This window comes from Lycium barbarum, chromosome 8 (assembly GCF_019175385.1).
Source record: "Lycium barbarum isolate Lr01 chromosome 8, ASM1917538v2, whole genome shotgun sequence".
NCBI lineage: Eukaryota > Viridiplantae > Streptophyta > Magnoliopsida > Solanales > Solanaceae > Lycium > Lycium barbarum.
The window spans coordinates 30,355-52,089 of NC_083344.1; the positions used below are offsets into that span (position 1 = coordinate 30,355).

Here is a 21,735-nt window from a genome sequence, read left to right on the forward strand (position 1 = left end):
AGAATACAAATGTGAAACTTTACGAGGTTAGTTAAACGTTTAATTCTTTTTTAAAGAAAGGACTAAATTATTTATGGGTCGAAAACTGGCTCATTTCGAGTTTTCAACAAAATCAACATATGCTAGCTACAAACTAACGACATTATCTTAAATTTTTCCCTTCAAATTTTAAAATAAAAAAAGGGGAAAATTCTAATAAACAATATTCTTAAGGTGGTCATTCTTTGCTTGTTTTCTTTGGTTTGCGTCCATATGAGACCTTTATCTTTACATCACATCGCGATCCCACAGAAGTCGGTTGATATTTGCTTCGAATTTTTTAGGCAAACTAGAGCATTTTACTTTTTTGCCATTTGCCTTTTAAAGTTAAACAGACGTACAAAAACAAAGGTTAAAACAACAACATACCCAGTTAGTTCCACAAGTAGGGTCTACGGAAGGTAAGATGTACACAGGCCTTACCCCTACTTTTGTGAGGTAGAGAGGTTGTTTCCTATAGACCTCGGCTTGAAAGACAAGAAAAGAATTTTGAAGCATGAATCAAGAAAAATATGACAACTGAATAACAAGTTAAAAAGCAAATGAAGCAACAATAGTACTGCCCCTAGAAGTAAAGGTTAAGGAAAAAGAAATACACATCACGTTTATCAACAAATTGTCGGTCGCTGTTTTCTATCTTATTTAGGCTTACGTACGTAGTGGAAGTAATGAAAGAGAAGTTCTTTTATTATTTTCTGATTAAACACATTTTGTTGCGTGTAAATTTGTTCTGTTTTGCTTAAAATATATTCAGAAGTATCGCAAGGGAGGTAGTTTGTTTAACAGCAATCCTGAAAATGAGCTCATCTAAGCATTACAGTTCCATTTATACATACAACAACAACAGCTACCTCGAAATCAGGCTTCTTCATTATATTCTGCATCAAGTAAGCTTCTTCTCCATTGCAATCTCAGCACCACTGCCATAGGATGGAGGATACATTAGCAAAAAAAGGTGCATTTGTGAGGGCATGCTCGCCACATGCCAATGAAAGTGGTCATGCCATGAAGTCTGAACCAGTGGTATAGCCACGTAGAATGAAGGGGGCTCATTTGAACATCAGAAAATGACACTAAGGGGTCGTTTGGTAGAAGGTATAAGCTGGGATATCCCAGCACTAATTTTTATACCATGTTTGGTAGAAGGTATAAATTTATCCTGGAATAAATTTATACCTTCTACCAAACATGGTACAAAAATTAAGGATACATTTATACCTTCTACCAAACATGGTACAAAAATTAGTGCTGGGATATCCCAGCTTATACCTTCTTATCCCCACTTATACTGGGATTATTTTATACCATCTTTTAGATGGTATAAAATAATTTCAATAGATGGGATAAATTAGTCTCGGGATTATAATCCGGGATAATTTCGACTATCTACCAAATGACCCCTAAGTAAATAAAAAAAAGTTATTGTGTTTATAAGAAAAAAATTATCTTTTTATGCATATATATTAAATCATGAACACCTCTGGTCTAAAAAACATGTACCCGTGTTATCCTATATCATTCGTATATAACCAAGAACTTCATCCTTGAAGATTTAGAGATTGAACATGGAACTTTCTTAGAAACAGCAGGAAGCTCAGTAATGCGACCTAAGAAATGCCTGTGGAAACAATCTCGAGAATATTCGGCCTTTTGCCTTGATAAGCAGAATGTATATTCCGTAACAGGGGATGTGGACCAGAGCCAAGCCAAGGTACCTGAAACCAACTTCCCGTTTTAGGATATTCAAATTGTAAAGGAGTCGAGAAGGTAACATAAAAGGCATCCTATTAATTACCACAAAGGTGCCCATGGAGTGTTAAGTTCCAAGAAAGGATAAGGCCACCTGCACAAGAGGACACTTCAATTAATCACACAAAAAAATGTCATTTACATATGAAAAGTGTGCATGATGGGTACATGTCTATTTACCAAGATAAACAGCACGCGTGTAGACTCCACTGGAAAACAACATAAGAACAGCTCCACAGGATAAAATATGTGAAACCAAACCAAGTAAATTGCTGAAACACAAAACAGCCGTCTCCTTTTAGACTTACAGGATTTGACTACATATAGCAAGCATTGTTAGGGACTCCGGAAACGGGATGAGAGAAACTGATGCACTTACAAGATTGCTCAGGACTGAATCCAGAAGAAGAAATATAGCATTTACAGAGTGCATTAATCCAATTAGCTGCCATGCCAACAAAAGTTAACACTTAGAATAAGTATTTGAGTAAATAAACTGCAACCTGAAAACGACTTGAACCCCTTCCAAATTAAAATGTCCCCATGAAAAAGCTAAGATTCCATTTTTTTGCAGTGACTAGAAAAAACACGCACTCAATTGCATCAACTCATTAGTATTCAAAGCTATGTTGCTCGGACTCTTCTAAAATGTTGCCGAACCCGTGTCGGATCCTCCAAAAATGCACTACTTTTGGAGGATCCGACACACACCCGGTGGCATATCTGAAGAGTCCGAGCAACATAGATTCAAAGTCTTCCGATAGAGCCACATGTGCAAGTTTTACAATGGAACTCACATTTTCGTTGAAAGCATGAAATCTTATTTTGTTATTCACAAGAGTATTTGCGGATTTCAGTATTAACCATAATAGCAAGTTGAATTTCCTTTGCTTTGACTTCATAAAGTTACATATCGAGCTAAGAAGGAATCACAAGTTTGTAACTTTTGGGTGTCTTAAGAGTCAGTGGCCTTTTGTCGCTCACATATTTTCTATAAGATTTTAAAAGGGAGACGCAACTTGTTTCCTAATAACTAAGGGCAGGCATCTTAGGATCATCTATTTACTTTGAGTTAGAGATGTATTTTAAATGATACATTAAACTCCTTTGATAAATAACAATGATTTGGTTCATAATCTAGACTGTCCTATATGGAACACATAAAATAAATTGTTATACTGAACTTGTGACATTGAAATATGCGTATCCAAGCTAGAAACTTGAACGATTTTCTTTAGATGGTGAGAGGAAAAGTGACATTCTAATGCAAGCATTTCACATAATTAAATCTCACCAGGGTGAGCTTAAAATTCTCGCCCGTCATAAATGGGAGCAAAAGACACCAAAAGACAATATCTGTCAGCATAACAGCACCTGCACAAATCTATAAAATAAAATAAAAAGCTTGTGTCAAATTTCTAACAGCAAACTGGTGTGAGTTGATCAAACTAAAAGCAACTTTTAGCTATTAATCCGGGTTGTCGTGTGACTTGGAAAGATGATTAGCTTAAAGATGAGAACAGAAGTTGATAATTTCCTTATCTTGCTTCTTTGTTTCTTTCATTTTCACAAAAAGAAACGTTCTTTAAATGCAAATCGAGCCGTTCTTTTGCTTGGTACCTACCATATAGTGATGTCCCAAGAACCCTATCAGAGATAATTCAGGAAGTATTATATTGTTTTCTAATTTCTCAGATGGTCGCTCAACTAACCGTTATTATCTCAAAAAGTCAGTTTTCTTCTTAGATTCTAGTTTCCTTCAATAAAGAAAATGATTTTCTGAGATAATAACTATTAGTTGACTACGAGAAATCAACTCCTGAATAAAGCACTTGTTATTGCAGTTAGGCCAACAAATTTATTTAGTCCATTAACCAAAACGAAATCACAAGAAAAATCCTTCCTTTCTCTAACCTGATAAATAATATGCATAAAGTTTTCCCAAAATCCAAGCCGTTGCTCAGAGGATGGCCCATAGTTATTCTCTTCAGCATCTGTTTTAAGAAATTTATCTCTCTCTCCGGGCTGGGAAAGAGGATTTCGTGTATACAACCAGCATCCCCGGGCCGATATAATGGTTCCTAGCTGCAACCACATATTATCATCAGTTAATTTGAACCACTAAACAAATAATCAGCAGCATAGAAGAGAGGGATTATTATAATATGCGTCCGTACAGCAAAATAGACCCCAACCAAAGTAAACGTCCACCTGGAAAACAATTATTTAGAATATCAGATCAGTATGTAAATTCTATTGAATTGCCTAATCTTAGCTGAATTTTGAACAAATCAAGTAAGAGAAGGAAGAAGCGTACTGTGTGTAGAACAGGAAGACGAAGAATCCTAAGTTGGCAACAGTCTGATAAAGCATGAAGGCCATGGCAACAAAGGCGGAAGCTCTGTAGCAGAGAAGCCAAAGAGGATGCAGGTTTCTCCAACAGGGGACCCACAGATCAGTGGACTTGATGATGATAGCCTCAGTGTTCCTTCTTCGCCTGTTGATGAGCCTCAATGCGATTGCCGTTGGGATGACGAAGATTACAGCACACACCCCTACTTGCCATTGAAGCCAGTAGTCTAACCCCAAGCTTTCTTTGCCCGACATCTCTGTTTTTCTTTAACTTCTCTTTTCAATATTAAATTAGTTGAAGTGGTAGCAGTAGTAGCAGCAGCAGCTGAGCTACTGGACTGAATTTTCTGATCAGTAGAGTAGAGAGGGCATGGAGAAAGAAGATGAAGTTTCCATTTTTATTCCTCAATATTAGTTTTACTTTCCTACAGGCGGCATCTTGAATATAGCGTACGACAACCGAAAAGTAAAACAGTGGTTGGTAGTTGCCCTTTTTTCAGAATTTTAGTCTTTTTAAGTTGCGGAGTTACTCTTTTTCAATCAAACTCGTCACATGTATTCTAATGAATAACTTTTTGTATTTTTAAAAGACTTATCAGTAGTAGTAATCTTTTGATGAGCCCGATTGAGTTAGCTGATTAAAAGTAAGTTTAACCAACTTATAAGGTTAATCAAGTATCCTTTATATCTACGACGTTATTAGTTTATTTGTCTTATTTTATATAATTAGTATTCGTATCCGCGCGATGCGCGGCGTGTCTCAAAGGAGATTAATAGTAAAACAATTTTAATTTATTTGTTTGATATAATAAAATTTGTGAAGTAATAAATATAACTATGAATATACTAAATTTGATGTCATCAATGATGCATACTTAAATAAAAAAATTAAATTGAAAATTAAATTAACACTTAATATCATATCACGATTGTAATCACTTTAGACATATTTATATGGAAAAAATATTCTTATCATATCCCACTGACATATTTAAAAAGGCGATGATATTAAACAAATAATTGCTAATTAGTTGATTTCTATATTTAAATGTTTTGGAACATAATTTTATCTTTTAATTCAAATTTAATATAAATTTAAATGTCCAAGCAAATCATACTTAGTTTTATAATATTATCTTTTAATTACAATTCAAAAAATAACCTCACTTAATTTTACTATATGGCCTATTAATATTGTCAAAAATTGTTACCTCGCCTTTTATTATTCGCTTGTCACTTGACTTAACATCTTTACTTACTATTCTCCTTTTAATATTGGGATAATTTAAGAGAGAATAGTATTCAATTTTCCTTTCATAACACTAACCTCTTGGAATATTTGCTTTATAATTATTTACCACTAAGAAAATACAATATTTATCGATATGAATTGTACGGTTTATTTTTTTGAAAAGAAAAAAAAAAGTGGCTTTGAAATCCAATTTTAGAACGATTTGATTTCACATATATTATCTTTCACTATTTACATATTCCAAACCGCATTAACGTTCTTCAAATTATTACTCCTACCTTATTTTCTTTATACAAAAAAATGGATTTTTTATCTTTCAATTAAATAAAAGTTTAACTACACTCAATTTAAAATGTTAAAATTTCAAATCAAAGTTAAAATATAAACACACTCTATATTATTGAATTGGTCGTTGATGTTGACCAAAACTTCATTTATAGCATTTCAAAATCGTAGGTAAGATACCATTGTTTTCTCATCCTCCTTTCTTATTTTTTACTCCTTCCTAATTTTGTACTTTGTCATTCATTTTCCTCCTCCTTCATTCTTTTTTCTGCAAATCAAAAAAGTAACAACGAATTAAATAAGTCACAAAAAAAAATAGAATATAACTTTCAACAAATATAAATGCATAAAAATGAAATTTGTATACTAAAATTTGACTTAGCTCTTGAGTGATTACCTGAGAAATAAAATGAGATGCAAGAAAGGAAAAAAATCTATGTTCGACTTGATTTATAATGCTCGTATTTTGAAAGAATATCTAACATTATTTTGTGTGTTATCCGAGGGATATATATATAAGAGGTTAAGATTCATTTAAACTCAAATTTGATAATCATACCAGTGCAATTAGTAGCTTTTTGAAATAGAACACATCTAAAATCCTATTAATCCTAATCCTACACGAATATTATTATCTAGATAATTCTTTTAAATTTTCTATATGGATTTTAGTTACGATGTTAAGAAGTAACAATATTATATCAAACCTCTAAGCTATCGAGTCCGGAACCAAAATACCCCCAAAAAATCACTTTGAACCAAAATACCCTAACAAAAAAAATGTTACAAAACTACCTTTAGAGCAGTAATTTACTGTGCTAAAACAATTCACGAAGATGGAACCGTTAACTGCTTTAGCGCAGTATTTTACTGCGTTATAGACGCTGTTAAAAAAAAATTATAACGCAGTAAAATACTGCGTTATAGAAACAGTACAAAAAAAAAATTGGCCAATTTTATTTTTTGCAACACTTAGTGTTTTTTTTCCATACTTTGACCAATGATTAGTCGTGTGTCAAGACTCCGAAACGTCAATATTTTATATAAAACCTGATATTTTTTTCTGCGTACAATAATGTAGGCTCAATACGTCAAAGATACGTAAACGTTCGGATCGTCATTTTAGAGGTTGAAAAGGTGCCTGAAGTAAGTTTTATTTGTAAACTTTATGTTTAAGCGTTCTATATACATAGACGTTCATTTTTGTTTGAAGACTTGTTGTCATTAGCTTAAGTTTTTTTATTTTTAGAGTTTAGATTTATTGAAAATAAAACCGTTGCCAAAACGTTTTTAACTGTTTTAACGTAGTATTTTACTGCGCTAAAGTTTTTTTTTTTTTTTGTATAGCGCAGTAAAATAGCGAGCACTAAAAACAATTGGCAATTTTTTTTTTTTGCAACATTTAGTGTTTTTTTTCATACTTTGACCAACGATTAGTCGTGTGTCAAGACTCCGAAACGTCAATATTTTATATAGAACCTGATATTTTTTTCTGCGTACTATAATGTAGGCTCAATATATCATGGATACGTATACGTTCGGATTGTCATTTTAGGGGTTGAAAAGGTGCCCGAAGTAAGTTTTGTTTGAAAAAACATAGTGTTTGACTGTAAGGTTATTTTAGTCAACTTTATATATCGAGAAAATTAGTCAGCTTTATTTTCAAAAATTGAAACCGCAGAAGTGAAATTGACATTCACAGCTACATTACCCTGAGATTTTTACATTGAAATCTATTGCGTATCATCATCTTATAAGTAAATAAAACTGAAAATTTCACGTCAATTTGGAGGAAAATTAAAATTGAATGGGATAAAAGGTGTTTTTTTCCAAAATCGGCTCGGTCAAACCGCCTTACGGCGTTTGTATGCATAGATCTCGAAAAACTACGTAAGTTAAAAAAAATGCGTAAATCGGACGTCCGACGCAAAGTTATGACCATCTAAAGTTTGATCACTTTACAACTAGTTTTTCTCCCTATATTTTTTAGAATTATATTTATATTCAAAATAAAGTTATGTCTTGATTAAAAAATAACACGCTTAAATCAAAACCTTAAAAAATAAAATACTTAAACCTTAAACAAAACTTACTTCGGGAGTTCAGGTACCTTTTCAACCCCTAAAACAACGATCTGAATGTTAACGTATGCTTGGTGTATTGAGCCTACATTATAGTACGCAAAAAAAAAAAAATCAGGTTCTATATAAAATATTGACATTTCGGAGTCTTGGCACACGACTAATCGTGGGTCAAAATATGAAAAAAATACTAAGCGCTGCAAAGAAAAGATTTATTAAAATAAGATGTTGCGATCTTTTTATGGAAAAAAACACTAAGTTCCTTAAGTATGTTATTTTTTAATGCGTAACTTTCTTTCGAATATGTTGCCAAAAAAAAAATTTGCGTAAATCGGACGTCCGAGCGCAAAAAATCGCGTATATTCGAAATAAAGTTACGCTTTAAAAAATAACACACTTAAATCTAAACCCTAAAAATAAAAAACTTTAAGCTAATGACAACAAGTCTTCAAACAAAAATGGACGTCTATGTATATAGAACACTTAAACCTAAAGTTTACAAACAAAACTTACTTCGGGCACCTTTTTAACCCCTAAAATGACGATCCGAACGTTTACATATCCTTGATGTATTGAGCCTACATTATTGTACGCAGAAAAAAAATATCAGGTTCTATATAAAATATTGACGTTTCGGAGTCTTGACACACGACTAATCATTGGTCAAAGTATGGAAAAAACACTAAGTGTTTCAAAAAATAAAGTTGGCCAATTTTTTTGTTTTTGGTACTGTTTCTATAACGCAGTATTTTACTGCGTTATAATATTTTTTTTAACAACTTCTATAACGCAGTAAAATACTGCGCTAAAGTAGTTAACGACTCCGTCTCCGTGAACTGCTTTAGCGCAGTAAATTACTGCGCTAAAGGTAATTTTGTAACATTTTTTTTTATTGGAATATTTTGGTTCAAAGTGATTTTTTGGGGCATTTTGGTTCCGGACTCTAAGCTATCTATCCTGTTAAGAAGGAAAGATAATACCTATAACATCGATAGTCCAACGTGGGTGGCTATTAGGATTTAAAATTTGATTACAATTTTTTTTTTTTAATCTTTTAATTCAAATCAAATTAATTCTTTTTATGTTACTTAAAAAATGTTTATCTCAATTCAATTTTTAAGCTTTCAATTAGTTTTTTTTATTTCAATTAAAAAATCTCTGTCTTTCAATTTAAATTCATAATTTTTTTTTATATCAACTCAAATATTTTTATTTACTGATTTCATAGACTCTCAGTGATAAGAAGTTCTATTTCTACAGTACCCATTAAAGATCACTAAACACCTTCTATTTTTTTTTCTTTCAAAAATTACGAAAGAATAGTAAATAGACGAATTAAGCCAAGAGAATGTAAAAGATGGAGAAGAAAATATAAGAAATCACATCGAAGTCACCCTAGTTTTGTTATCTTAGTAAATTTCACAAAAAGAGCACATCACTTCTAACCATGAATTGCTAAAACTACTGACCCAACACGAAAAATCTATAAAAGACAATGTTTAAAATTTACACTAACATCTACGGCTAAATAGCAGTTGAAAAAAAAAGGAATTAATTTCTTAACCAAGATTAAGCCTCCTATCTGCATGCGTAAGACAACACAATCAGTAAGAGCATGGAGAATGGAAATTTGTTGACTTGAAATGCTCCCTTATATGGCAACAACAATTATTACACAAAATTAAAAATATAATATCTCTTACGAAGCACATAATGTTATATGACAGTTATTCTCTTTAGCATTCAGATTTATTTTCACCAAATAAGCGCAGGTAGAACAATTTAAACATAATATATACAGTTGAAATGAAATTAAAAAAAAATATTAGCTTGTCATTCTAATATTGAATTTATTTGCACATGAGAATCTTCTCGTCCATCCCTTTACTCCTCTCCTTAAGTTTTTTTGTTGAGGCCTTCAACGAAATCTGGTGATCGTTAACAGCATAAATTGTTTAGTTCCGTATATATTTTTAAGTAGAGTTTGGTAGCTATCTTTCTCTTGAATAACTTTAATTTATGCAATTTTTTCATTTAACTGTGAGGAACAATGTAAGTAACTTGACAGAAACTTCGAGAAAGAGTGAGTTTATTATCAAAGTTTAACTTTTAAGCAAAAAAAAAATAAAAAAATTATGTATATCATAATCACAATCACTAAATGAAGAAAAAAGAAGGAGAACGTAGCTTTGCATAAAAGCCACAAATAGACATTAAAGTAGTCACCGTAATAACAATCTGCATGTAGGAGAATATGTAGTTCTGCAAAATTCAAAATATTTAAGGCAAAGAGTAATATTTTTTCTCTTTCTCTTCACAAATTCGGCTGGTTTCTACAACCAAACACAATAAATATAATTTATTGCAATTGCTACAAATACTATATCATAATTCAGGCACTAACGTAGCCTTGCATTAAGAATGGCCCCTTGGAAAGGAAGTACGAATTCATAAAACGAAATTGACTAAATTAACTAAGCCCAAATATCTTTAAAAGAATGAAGTGTGAGTGCTAGTTAATGCTAAGCTCCTTAGCTTATACCATGATGCCTAATCTTAGAAACAAACCTTTGTTGTTGGCTGAATAAATTTCTCATAAGTCTTCACAAAAAAGACCAAGGTTGAACATGTAATTGCATCTTAAATAGTAACTCAAAGAAGCTAAACTTATAAATAAATGATTTATATTTCAATTTAAATTCAAAATGTAGATTAGAATGCTAATGATAGTTATCTTCATTTAAATTCGTACAGATCTATTGTTCAATTCAAATTCGAATTAGAGATTTTTGGCCGAGCAAACTTGATATGTTTTGTTAATTCAAAAACTCATCTTTGAATTCAAATTAAAAATGATTTATTTCATCTCAAATTTAAAAAGGTTTTAATTTTTCAAAATCAAATAATTTTTTTCCCTTTTGTTAATTACTTTCATCTAAGAACATTAACTCAATGAGGGTTATTTGGTATTCTTTAAATTTCTTATAAGATATATCTTCTCATATTTAAAATCAGATATATTTGATAGTATAATTTATTGAAATTAAAATAAAGTTCATTGTCATAACATTATTTTTATAATTTGTTGAAGTTCTAAAGGTTTGATTAAACCTAATATGCAACAGACATTTGAATCTAATAATAGGATTAATTCTTTATTACTAATATAATTAAAAGTCTTTGCCGTTATGATAATGAAACAGACTTCTCAATTATAGGTTTAAATAAAATTTGAATTTAGTGTTGTTAGTGATTATTTTTCAATTCAAATTTGATTAATTTTATCTTTCAAATTTTAAAAATTATCTTTTAAACTTGTTTTGTCCTAATTCTCATTAACTTTGTCTTAAAATTGCCAAGTGACTTGTTATTAGTTTGCCACTTGGTTTAACCACATTGCTTGTACCTCTCCTATTTTATATATATAAATATATAATATAAATACTAGTATTCAACTAACATAAAATTTAAGATATATTCCCTCTGAATAAAAAGAGTGTCCGGTTACTTTTTATTTTTATTTTTTAAAAGCGTTCACTTACCAAATCAAGAAATAATTAACGTTACTCTTTTAAATTGTCATTATTAAGTGTTAAGTGATCAAATCTCAATATCTATTTAATTAGGTTAATTTAGTCAAATTATCTATTTCTGCCTAAGAATTAGTATTTTCTTAAAGAGTGTGCAAATGACTAAGTGGACGCTCTTTTTTATTTGAGGGAGCAGTAATTCTTATTTTTGCACTCGGAGTACATCAGTAAAGCAGCGAAAGTATTAAAACAATCGGTGGAAAAGTTATTTGATAGAAATGTTTATCAGAAAAGAAAGTATAAAAAAATTGAATAGTTAATTGGATTTGCAGCCTTAAAAGTTGATGGTCTCTCCGCTCAAGGGTAAACCTCCTATGAAGTAATCAATTCCATGTAAAGTTGAAGCAGTAATTTTAACAACTGTTGGTCACTTGTAGATCTACCGTGGGAGAGTAACCAGTCACACTGTTAATTATAGGTAGGTAATTCTCTAATTTTTTTCGTCCACAAATTTGCTTCCACAGAAGTACAGTAATAAATGCCTTCAGTTGTTTTTTGTTTCTCCTTGTGACCACATTGTACATCGGAGCATGCAGTGGATGTTTTTTTTTCCCGCAAATATATGTTATATTTCCGAAGTGTGAGTTATGTACCCCAGTCCCAAGCTCCAACCAACCATCCAATTCTCGTATTAGAGCAACAAGCTCAGCACATCCCCCTATCAAATGAAACAACCGATCAACTATGCACACCCTCAGTTAGAAATTTAAATGCTCCAAGTTGCAGTGGATGGTTAAATTTGCTCATTTTTTAAATAATAATGTTTAGACCTGAAATCTTTATTTGTGAGAATTAAAACAGTGACGTAATGAAGATAAATCGTTGGACTACAGTTATTGTAACGGTAGCTCCAAGTAACGATATTGTGGCGCTCTTCGTTTGGGTTGAGCTCGTGCATACAACATGAGAATTTAGATTAGATAATAGCATGCGAAGATCTTTAAACATATGTCGTGGACATTGGACAACCTTTAGCATATATTATTATTTGCGCACCTTTGTCTTGTCCTTAGGATTGAATAATAAACCCCAGAAAGAAGACCTACATTAAACTCAAAACCTTCATTACACAAGGAGTTATCACATGAAGGTTTTGGATGTCTAAATGATAGTATTTTTAACTTCTTACGACCTGTTGTATACTTCGGAGTTTGGTTAGTGCAAAACAGCTTCCTTAACTAAATGACAGAAATTATATATTTCTGGACTATATATAGTAGTCCTAGTGCTTGTCTATTAGAACATCAAATTTTACCTCATATATATAGGAACACTTTATGTATCTTGAAAAGACCAGACCGATAATGCTTCAATGGTAAATTTAGTAATTTTGAATTTAGTTGTTATGTACAGCTAATAAAATGAGATACATGAGAATTCCATACAACACAAACCACCAAACTGACCCCTCCTCTTCACCAGCTAATTGTACGTACAGAAAACCCACCCAAAAACAGCAGGAAGGAAGAAAAAACATCCCAACCACAGAGGTTGGCTTTTTATCACCACCAAATAAAGCTGCTGCAAACAGCTGTTACCACTTATTTCTGCAGAAGAATCCTGTAAACTCAACGGCTTTCACTGTTGTCCAACCAACTCTGTAAGCTGCACAAGGCTTCTGCAGAGAAGCTGCAGCATCTTAATCGCCTTTGTCGTGATTGTGATGGTTGATCAGGATGATCAAGGGAAGCAGTAAAGCAAACAATGATCACAGTAAGATTGTCAAAGGTATTGAGACGCAAGGCCTCCATGACAAGGTCCTTAGCACACTGTTCAGGATCATCATGCCGTCTCAAACCACGACGTACAAGATTAACGGCTTGTTGACTTGACATAACATCCCAGATCCCATCACAGCCAATTATAAGGAATTCATCATCCTCGCTCAAGAGGATCTGTCTGAATTCAGGCTCCGCAATAAGAGGAGAGGCGGAGCCACAAGGCAGCTTTTTCATGTCCCAGTCCCCTAAGGCCCTAGTCACTGATAGGACACCATTGAGGTAGCCATCGTCAATAAATCCACCCAACTGTTCCACACGTCTTCTCTCCGATGCATAATTTGGTCTATGGTCTTGAGACATATTAACTGCCTCTCCCTTGTGGCAAAGAACTGCACGACAGTCTCCCACATTTGCCACCATTAAAAGCCTGCAAAAGAACAGAGTAGCACTTTAGTTAGCAAGAATACAGTAAAAAATGCAGGTTCCAAAAATTCCATAAAACAGAATCAACTCCTATAGCCCTCCCTCCCTGAAACTTCTCAAGTTGTATAGTGTTCTATGGTTTGATACTTGGGAAAGCAATTATGCAGAATTCTAAAATAAAGACAGGTTTGACGCTCATCCGTCGAGCAACATACTTTGAGTAAAGAATGTTAACTAATTTATTCCGCTTCAGAGCATTGAAAGCAGTAGGATGCGGTCATAGAGTGCCAAGATATAGAATTGAGCATATAACAGGGCTAAGAGTGAGACTTAAAGGCAATCATGATGATGAGCAGAGGATTCGAACATTATGAGTTCGAGTTCGGAATTCATCGCCACTTGTTCAATTATTGGATTCAAAATCTATCATATGTATTTATTTAGTGAATTTTTTATCACATAAACAGGGTCTAAGCCAAAATTATTGGCTTTAATGAACCCATAACTTATTTAGTTCATCCGCTTCTTACCATGAGCATGACCAATTTTGTACAGAAAGGAGAAGCATTTTCATGCACATACAAAAGAATCAAAAGTTTACCTTCCCAATATCAGCGCTGTCAATGCAGTAGTTCCAGAAGAACTACTCACAATACACTCATTAGCCAAAGCAAGGTCAGCGAGAAGAAACCCTTCTCTTAGAGAGTTTTCCACCTTTTTTAAAAATGTGTCATCAACTTCTGATGTCTCAGGGAAATTGGTGTCCTCAAAAAGGAATCTGAGTAAATGTTTTCTCACATAAGCTGCTGCCTCAGGTCCTCCATGACCATCAAATATCTATAAAATAATGAACAAGATTCAGTTAGACAAACCCTCCAATGACCCCATATAACATGTGCCAGAATTGACAATTACCCCATAGAAGGCACAAGGCTTAGGGAACCTGATTAGGGAGCCTAAATGTGCAGAAAGATCATCTATCCTTATATGCTCATCTTCCATGAACCTCCGTGGGCCAATATCTGCAAAGCTACTTGAGCGAATGCTAGGAACAAATTGTAAAATTGTAGTATCTGGGGAATTAGAAACCTGAAAGAAAGAAAGAAAGAAAGAAAGAATTGATAAAGATACGTCATTACACAGATGAAAAGAGAGAGTTTAATACCACGCACTATGATACATCATTACACAGATGAAAGAGCATTTAATACCAGGCACTAATTATATGTACATATTTAGCATGAAAATTGTCAAACAATGAAAAAAAGTCGCATTAGCTAAATATACCTAAGTCCCCAAGGTGGAGTTGGTTTCTCTCCTCAACTCAAAAAGAAAAGAATATTTAACTGATCGATAACAGGCTTCATTCTGCAAATATCCAAGTGGGAGGTGACTGAACAGTATAGATGCACAATTAACCATAACATGAACCTCTAGGCTGACACTAGTGTGGATTCTTGATATTTTTAAAATCAAGCTTGGTCCTAGGATATCTCCATTTTGCAATGCTTTTGACATGTTCCGAAGTATGTTGACCTTGAGAAGTTTACGGAAATTACGGAAATATCAAAACCACTATGTGACCATCTTATTGTAAAAATCCTATACTTTTTCCCTCCTCCTTCGAAACACTCATTATATATCAAGAATAAAGATGTCGGAACTGAGAAAAAAGATACTGTCAATGCCTTGAGAATGCTCAGAAATGAGAAGAAACATGTGAATGCTTAAGAATGCCGAGACAACTCTTTTCCAGTCCCAAATCCAAGTATAACCAATATGAAGCCCATGAATTAATGCTCTGAGTGGACTTGTATCATCACAATTTTGTGAAAAAGCAACCTTATAGAGCCACTGACAGTTCAACTAAGAGAGTGAGAATAATCTCCATGAGTAATTGGAAGGGAATAAAGAGAAAAATTGATATCCATGCAAATGAGCTCTATAAACAACATCTATGCACATTTTTGCTACTGTGGGAAGAAGGTGACTCCACTTTATCAAAGAGTCAAGCTACTTATGTGCATTAACACTAGATACCTTATCAACTGCATTTGAAGCACATGTTTCCCTGCTATGAGGAAGAGGCTCAATAAGTGGCCTTTATATAAGGGCAACAATTGCTTAGCACCACTTGCAGCTTCACAAAAACACTTCAACATACATTTCGATGTTGTAGGAGAAAGGCCAGTAGGTCTCTTATACAAGAGACATGCAACTGCTTGGCCCTAATTATAATTCAAGGAGCTTTGCGAGGTACATTTAAGCATAAATTGCCCTGTTTTACTATAAGGCCCAAGGTCCCCTTTGTACAATGTTGATACCAATTTACCTAATTAACACCTAGAGGAAAATCACTCGACAAATTTTGGACCTATACATTTTAATTTTTTTCCAAATAAGTAGAACCACACATTTTTATTGTCACATTTAGCATCTAATATGGAATTCTCTACCATAGAGTAAACACCGAAGATATATTAGAGATTATTTTTCTTCTTTGAACACCAAGAAACATTTTATGCTTGTGTAGTCGCCATCCTCCAAATGCCACTGGAAATTCTTTCTATAGGTATAGTATTAGCTATACTTACCAATAACATGTCATAATACCTATATAAAAACTTGGGCAACTATTCCAGCTTCCATAAATAACCTAAACATAATAATAACCACTATGCACAAAGAATATCTCCCCTTTCTAGTGACTCTTATGATGCCATAGAGCTCCTAAGTTAACCCCTTTCAAAAAAAGAAGAAAACAAAAAAAGGAGAGTTCCTAAGTTTAGTCATAAATGATTACAGTTAAAGCCGAGACCTCAGTTGGTAAGATTTACAGCACTTGAGAGCAGCAATCAAGCTTAAATAAGTAGAGACGAGCCAAATATATTCTTCTTTATTGCTTCCCCTTTATGGTTTCGTAACAATCTATAAGCATTTATGAGGTAGCTATTCAAAGTTTTATTGATGTTGAATTATGTTCTTTGAAGATTAAATCTCTTCAATCAAGGAGCCTGTTTGGATGGGTAAGCCTATGAGCTGTTGGCAGCTTATAAGCTAAAAAAAAAAAAAAAAAAGTTGGGTAGTCTAATTTTTTTTTTTTTGACTTATAAGCTGTTTTCAGCTTATAAGTTGCTTTAGATAAGCTAAGTCAAATGGGCTCAATTATTTTTTTGAACTTATTTTAAGCACAAAATGACTTTAAGCTGGCCAATCAAACGCTCAAAAAAACTGAAAACCGGGCTCAAGATAACTTTACACGGAATGAAACAAGTAAGTCTCTCATACAAGAGTACCTAAAAGATGGGTATCCTGGAAAACGTAGAAAAAAGAAAAAATGGAAAGTAAGAGAATAACGGACCACATCAGTAGAGCAGGGGACATCCAAGACGGTTATTGTCTGTTGTACTACTGGTACCATTACCTCTGCTTCAGCTCCCATCTTTGAAGTTTGATATCACAACACAAAGAGACAACAACAACTGAATTGGGCGAAATTAGTCAAAGTGGTTAGAAATGAAAGTATGAAGAGGGAACTATTTCGTGTGTTGAAACTTCAAAGACCAAACATTGAACCGGCGGTTAAATAAAAGTCTGTAGGAGTAGGTGTACGTGCCTACTTTTGGGTCTTGGTTCGTTCAGCAAAACGCACACGCTAAAGGCACTGGGGCCCTATTCGGTGGAATCAATCAATGAGGAAACTTACGTGACTGTTTCTTCCACAACTCGTCTGACTTTTCTGTTGGATGGCCCTTCAAACGCTTTGGTCTTTAATTTTTGGATATCATATATGTTGTCTTAAATTTTTTAATGAAAATATTAATACCCGATTGCTCGGTATAAGTATCCGTAATACTTTTATCATTGGAAACTAAACTTTTGTCTCGCTCGGCATAAGTTTTGAGAATTAAGTTATGCGGCATAAGTTGTGTAGTATTTTTCAGATTATATTAAGTGCTGGAAGTTTTATTTTTTTCTGACATAACTTGTGGATGTTATGATAACTATGTCCAAGCTAAATGTAAATTTTGTCTGGTCCGATATAACTTGTGAAATTTTATGATACATGTGCCGAAGCTAAATATAAAATTTTCGTGGGAAATCTAATTGTATACCGTGCCAAAATACTGCAAAAATCAAAGACAATGAATTTGAAGGCCAATAATTAAAGACCACCCCGAAATGTGGACATTTGTGCGAACGACCCCTTGTTCAAACTTCAAACCGTATATTCTCACTTCTCTTAATGGAAAACTTTATTTTATGCTCAAGTGATATAAGTTGTTTGAGGTTTATTTTTGTTTCATAAATTAGTAGATTCTAACTCTTACATTTTCAACTCTACAGATTTTAGGTGCAATAATTAATGGATAAAAAGAAAGTATTAACATAAATTTTGGTTAGTTGTCTAAGGTATAAAGTAAAATTTATTTAAAATTTTGAGTCTTCTGGTATGGAGTACAAACAGAAAAGTTATTAAATAAAAAATAAAACAAGCTTTAGCACATCTTGTGCAGCCACCGAAGATAGTAAATATGGACGAATCACACATCTTCCTAGTAGGCATGGAAGATTCCATGAAGGAGCATTTGTTTTCTTTAACTAGATTCTCTCTCAAGTTAAGGGTTAATTTCTTATTAGATACTCAGAATTGCTCCTATCTTCTAAAAAAATGGAGTAAGCTAGAATATCACCTCTTTATTAAAAAGATCACAGTGAAGATCAAAATCACTTAAGGCAATTGTCTTATGCAGGCAGACTTCATATGGTATTTACGGTTTTGTTTTCTTATTTATCTTGCCTCAAGGTGTAGTGAAGAAAGTAGACCGAAAATGTAGAAAATATCTATGAGGTAGTTAACTTGGATGGTCGCGATGATATCTTGGGGTAGAGTCTGTGTCCCTAAAAAAATAAAGAACTCAATATTAATGGTTGTGGGCATTGAAACATAACTTCAGTTGGAAAGCTTAACTAGCAATGAAGAAAAAATTATTTATGGGTGAAATGGTTACCTGGTGTCTACATAAAGTCTGATTCCAGCATTTGGACTCACAAGGCTCGCATGGATAGCAGTTTGGGGAAAATTTTAAAATGTGCCTCACACAACTGACATTAGTTGTGTGAGGTTTTTTTTTTTTTTTTTTTTTGTGAGACAAAAAAGTGAACTCAAAATTTGTGGACTCAAAAGTGTAAGATGTGACTGCAATTCTTTATCTCGCAAAAAAGAATCTCGCACGACTAATGTCAGTTGTGTGAGGCACATAGTAAAACTTTTCGCAATTTGATATTGGAGGAAACTAAACTCCTTAGTTTGTTCTTAATTCTTTGTTTATTAATAGTAATTCCACAATTCCACAATGATTACCAAAAAAAGGATTCTCGATTTTCTTCACCTTGTTTTTTGATTTGGAAAATTATTACTTTATTCATTCAAATTTACGTAATAATTCTTTTTTATGAGGTAATTTATGAACATACAATTATTTATGATTTATTTTAGATCATAACTTTCAAAAGTCATTTTTTTTAAACTTTAAATTTTGTGTCAATCGTTTATTTTCACATAAATTGAGACACACAGAATAATGCAAAACATTAAACCATTACTTTTCCATTACTAACAAGAGAAACAGAGGCGGAGCCAAGATTTGAAGCTTATGGGTTCGGAATTCTAATTTCTTAAAGTTATTAAATTCTTCTTTAATAATTTATATATATTTGATAAAAAATTTAATACAAATATATAATTCGGATAAAAGCTAATAAGTTCGGCCGAGCTCACATCCGAAGTGCTGGCTTCGCCCTGATTTAGAGAAAAGGGAATTTTTTATCAAAGTAAGCTATTATTTGAGCCAATTCTCCAAAATAATACGTTTTTTTGAAAGTTAACTGAACTAGCATAAACGTATTCCTGAGTAACGAATTAGGTATTATTTTATTAAAAATTTTCAACGGACAAAAAAGTCACCGGTTAACAGCGTTAAAATATAATTCGTTACTGCCAATAACGTATTATGGCTAATACGTTACTGACAGTAACGAATTTAGAAATTCTAGGTACAAACAATCTTTCTATGAAATCTGACATTGATTGATCCTAAAGTCGTAACCCGCAATTACGACTTCAGCATAAAACGTAACTGACAGTAACGTTTCTTCTGAAACTAGGCACGCGCAATCTCTTGCAGAGAATCCTCACTACAAGAAAGTAAAGATACGACGACATTTATTTAGTGACATTTGAAATAAATGTCGGGAAAAAAGGAATTTCTCGACATTTATGAAAAAATGTCATAAAAATAATGACATGTGATGTAAAATGTCGTAAATATAGTGACATTTGACGAAAAATGTCACTAAAATAATGACATTTGACATAAAATATAGCTAAACAACGATTTTTGGCGTAAAATGTCGTTAAAATAACGACATTTGATACAAATGTCAAAAATATTATGACATTTATTTCAAATGTCATATTATTAGTCGCTAATTACTGACTTTTACACCTAATGTTGGAAATCTAAATCTTTTTAAATTATGTCATCACTCTTTATATTTAATTCTAGGGAAAGAATTAGTGGATGCATAAAGTAGTAATTATATATATATATATATATATATATATATATATATATAACGAATGAGTTTGGAACTAAAAATATGGCTAAATTACAAACAACAACAACACATCCAGTGTAGTCCCACACGTGACTAAATTATTTGTGTAAATTAGTTAAAATTAAATTATACAATTATAACAATAGAGCTATTGAATATTTCTACCAATTAAAGAAAACTATCGCACATATGACTTTTTAAAAAGTATTTAACTAGTAGTATTAGAATAGGTGTCATTGCGGATAATATTTAAAGAATATTAATTATTTTCAGAATATGACTTGGCTTTTTTATCCATTATTGATCTTTTCATTATTGTTATGGCCAGATTCTATTATGATTTTTTACAACATTCTTCATAGGGCACTCTTATTTTTTTCTTGTTCGAACTCTTGTAATGGAGGAAAGAACCGAGAAAAAGGCATCGACGACAATCGATTTTACTATGGGACAATTCGTGTCATATTTATTTTATTTATATGCATTTGAACTTTATTTAAGCTCTTATTAAAGTAATTGATTTTGCAAGGAATACTATTTGCTACTACTAATAAAAAAAAGCTTACGAAATTATAGTAGTTATAGAAATAGGAGCAGTATTTTTTTTTATTTTGGTTCTATGTACTTTAATACTCTTTTTCATTTGGACCCAGACTTTCCCCCCAAAAAATTAAAAAATCCCCAAAGACTAAATCTTCCCCCCAATAATTTTAAACTTAATCAAATACTACTCCCACGAATAAAAGCTGGAACCCTAACCTTTTCCCTTCCCCCAATTCCCTTTACGTCATAGGCTGCACCGGCGGCCTAATTTCTCCATTTCTCTTCTCTCTCTCTCTGCTTGAATTTTATTTGTCATTTACTTTTCTTGATTTATTTTTTCTTTTGTAGGTTTTACGAAGTGGAGTCCCGAAAGAGATTTAATACTTATGTTCTAAACTTATTATTTATACATATTTAATAAATTTCTTAACACAAATATATTATTTGAGCAAAAATTATTGAGTTTGGCGAAACCCGTGTCCAGGCTTCTAGTTTCGCTCTTCCAACAAAAAATAATGTTACAAAACTACCTTTAGCGCAGTAAAATACTGCGTTATAGAAACAGTACCAAAAAGCAAAAAAAATTGGCCAAACTTTATTTTTTGCAACACTTAGTGTTTTTTTCCATACTTTGACCAACGATTAGTCGTGTGTCATGACTCCGAAACGTCAATATTTTATATAGAACCTGATATTTTTTTCTGCGTACAATAATGTAGGCCCAATACATCAAGGATACGTAGACGTTCAGATCGTCATTTTAGGGGCTGAAAAGGTGCCCGAAGTAAGTTTTGTTTGAAAAAAACTTAGTGTTTTTTTTCATACTTTGACCAACGATTAGCCGTGGGTCAAGACTCCGAAACGTCAATATTTTATGTAGAACCTGATATTTTTTCTGCGTACAATAATGTAGGTCCAATACATCAAGGATACGTAGACGTTCGGATCGTCATTTTAGGGGTTGAGAAGGTGCCCGAAGTAAGTTTTGTTTGAAAAAACTTAGTGTTTTTTCCATACTTTGACCAAGGATTAGTCGTGGATCAAGACTCCGAAACGTCAATATTTTATATAGAACCTGA

The 21,735-nt window shown here is 32.7% G+C and overlaps 2 protein-coding genes across 4 annotated transcripts; both read right to left on the reverse strand.

Moving 5' to 3' along the window:
• Nucleotides 1-705: 705 nt before the first annotated feature.
• Nucleotides 706-4,669, reverse strand: LOC132605543 (uncharacterized). Of its 2 annotated transcripts, none has more exons than XR_009569213.1 (9): nucleotides 4,106-4,668; nucleotides 3,966-3,999; nucleotides 3,703-3,873; nucleotides 3,083-3,172; nucleotides 2,168-2,233; nucleotides 1,969-2,060; nucleotides 1,835-1,882; nucleotides 1,540-1,754; nucleotides 706-959 (listed from the first exon to the last, which is right to left on the reverse strand). XR_009569213.1 is itself a non-coding variant. In XM_060318668.1 (9 exons), exons 1-9 carry the CDS (start codon nucleotides 4,393-4,395, stop codon nucleotides 923-925), a joined length of 936 nt encoding a protein of 311 aa, XP_060174651.1. In that variant the 5' UTR covers nucleotides 4,396-4,669; the 3' UTR covers nucleotides 706-922. The 2 variants fall into 2 exon arrangements, 1 of the variants encoding a protein (XP_060174651.1); XM_060318668.1 differs by having other exon boundaries at nucleotides 1,647-1,754; nucleotides 4,106-4,669.
• Nucleotides 4,670-12,650: 7,981 nt separating this feature from the next.
• LOC132605544 (probable protein phosphatase 2C 47) lies at nucleotides 12,651-17,232 on the reverse strand. 2 transcript variants are annotated; one of them, XM_060318669.1, is made up of 4 exons: nucleotides 16,854-17,232; nucleotides 14,408-14,581; nucleotides 14,094-14,329; nucleotides 12,651-13,496 (listed from the first exon to the last, which is right to left on the reverse strand). In XM_060318669.1, exons 1-4 carry the CDS (start codon nucleotides 16,932-16,934, stop codon nucleotides 12,917-12,919), a joined length of 1,071 nt encoding a protein of 356 aa, XP_060174652.1. In that variant the 5' UTR covers nucleotides 16,935-17,232; the 3' UTR covers nucleotides 12,651-12,916. The 2 variants fall into 2 exon arrangements, with proteins under 2 accessions (XP_060174652.1, XP_060174653.1); XM_060318670.1 differs by lacking the exon at nucleotides 16,854-17,232 and adding an exon at nucleotides 16,311-16,533.
• Nucleotides 17,233-21,735: the final 4,503 nt, after the last annotated feature.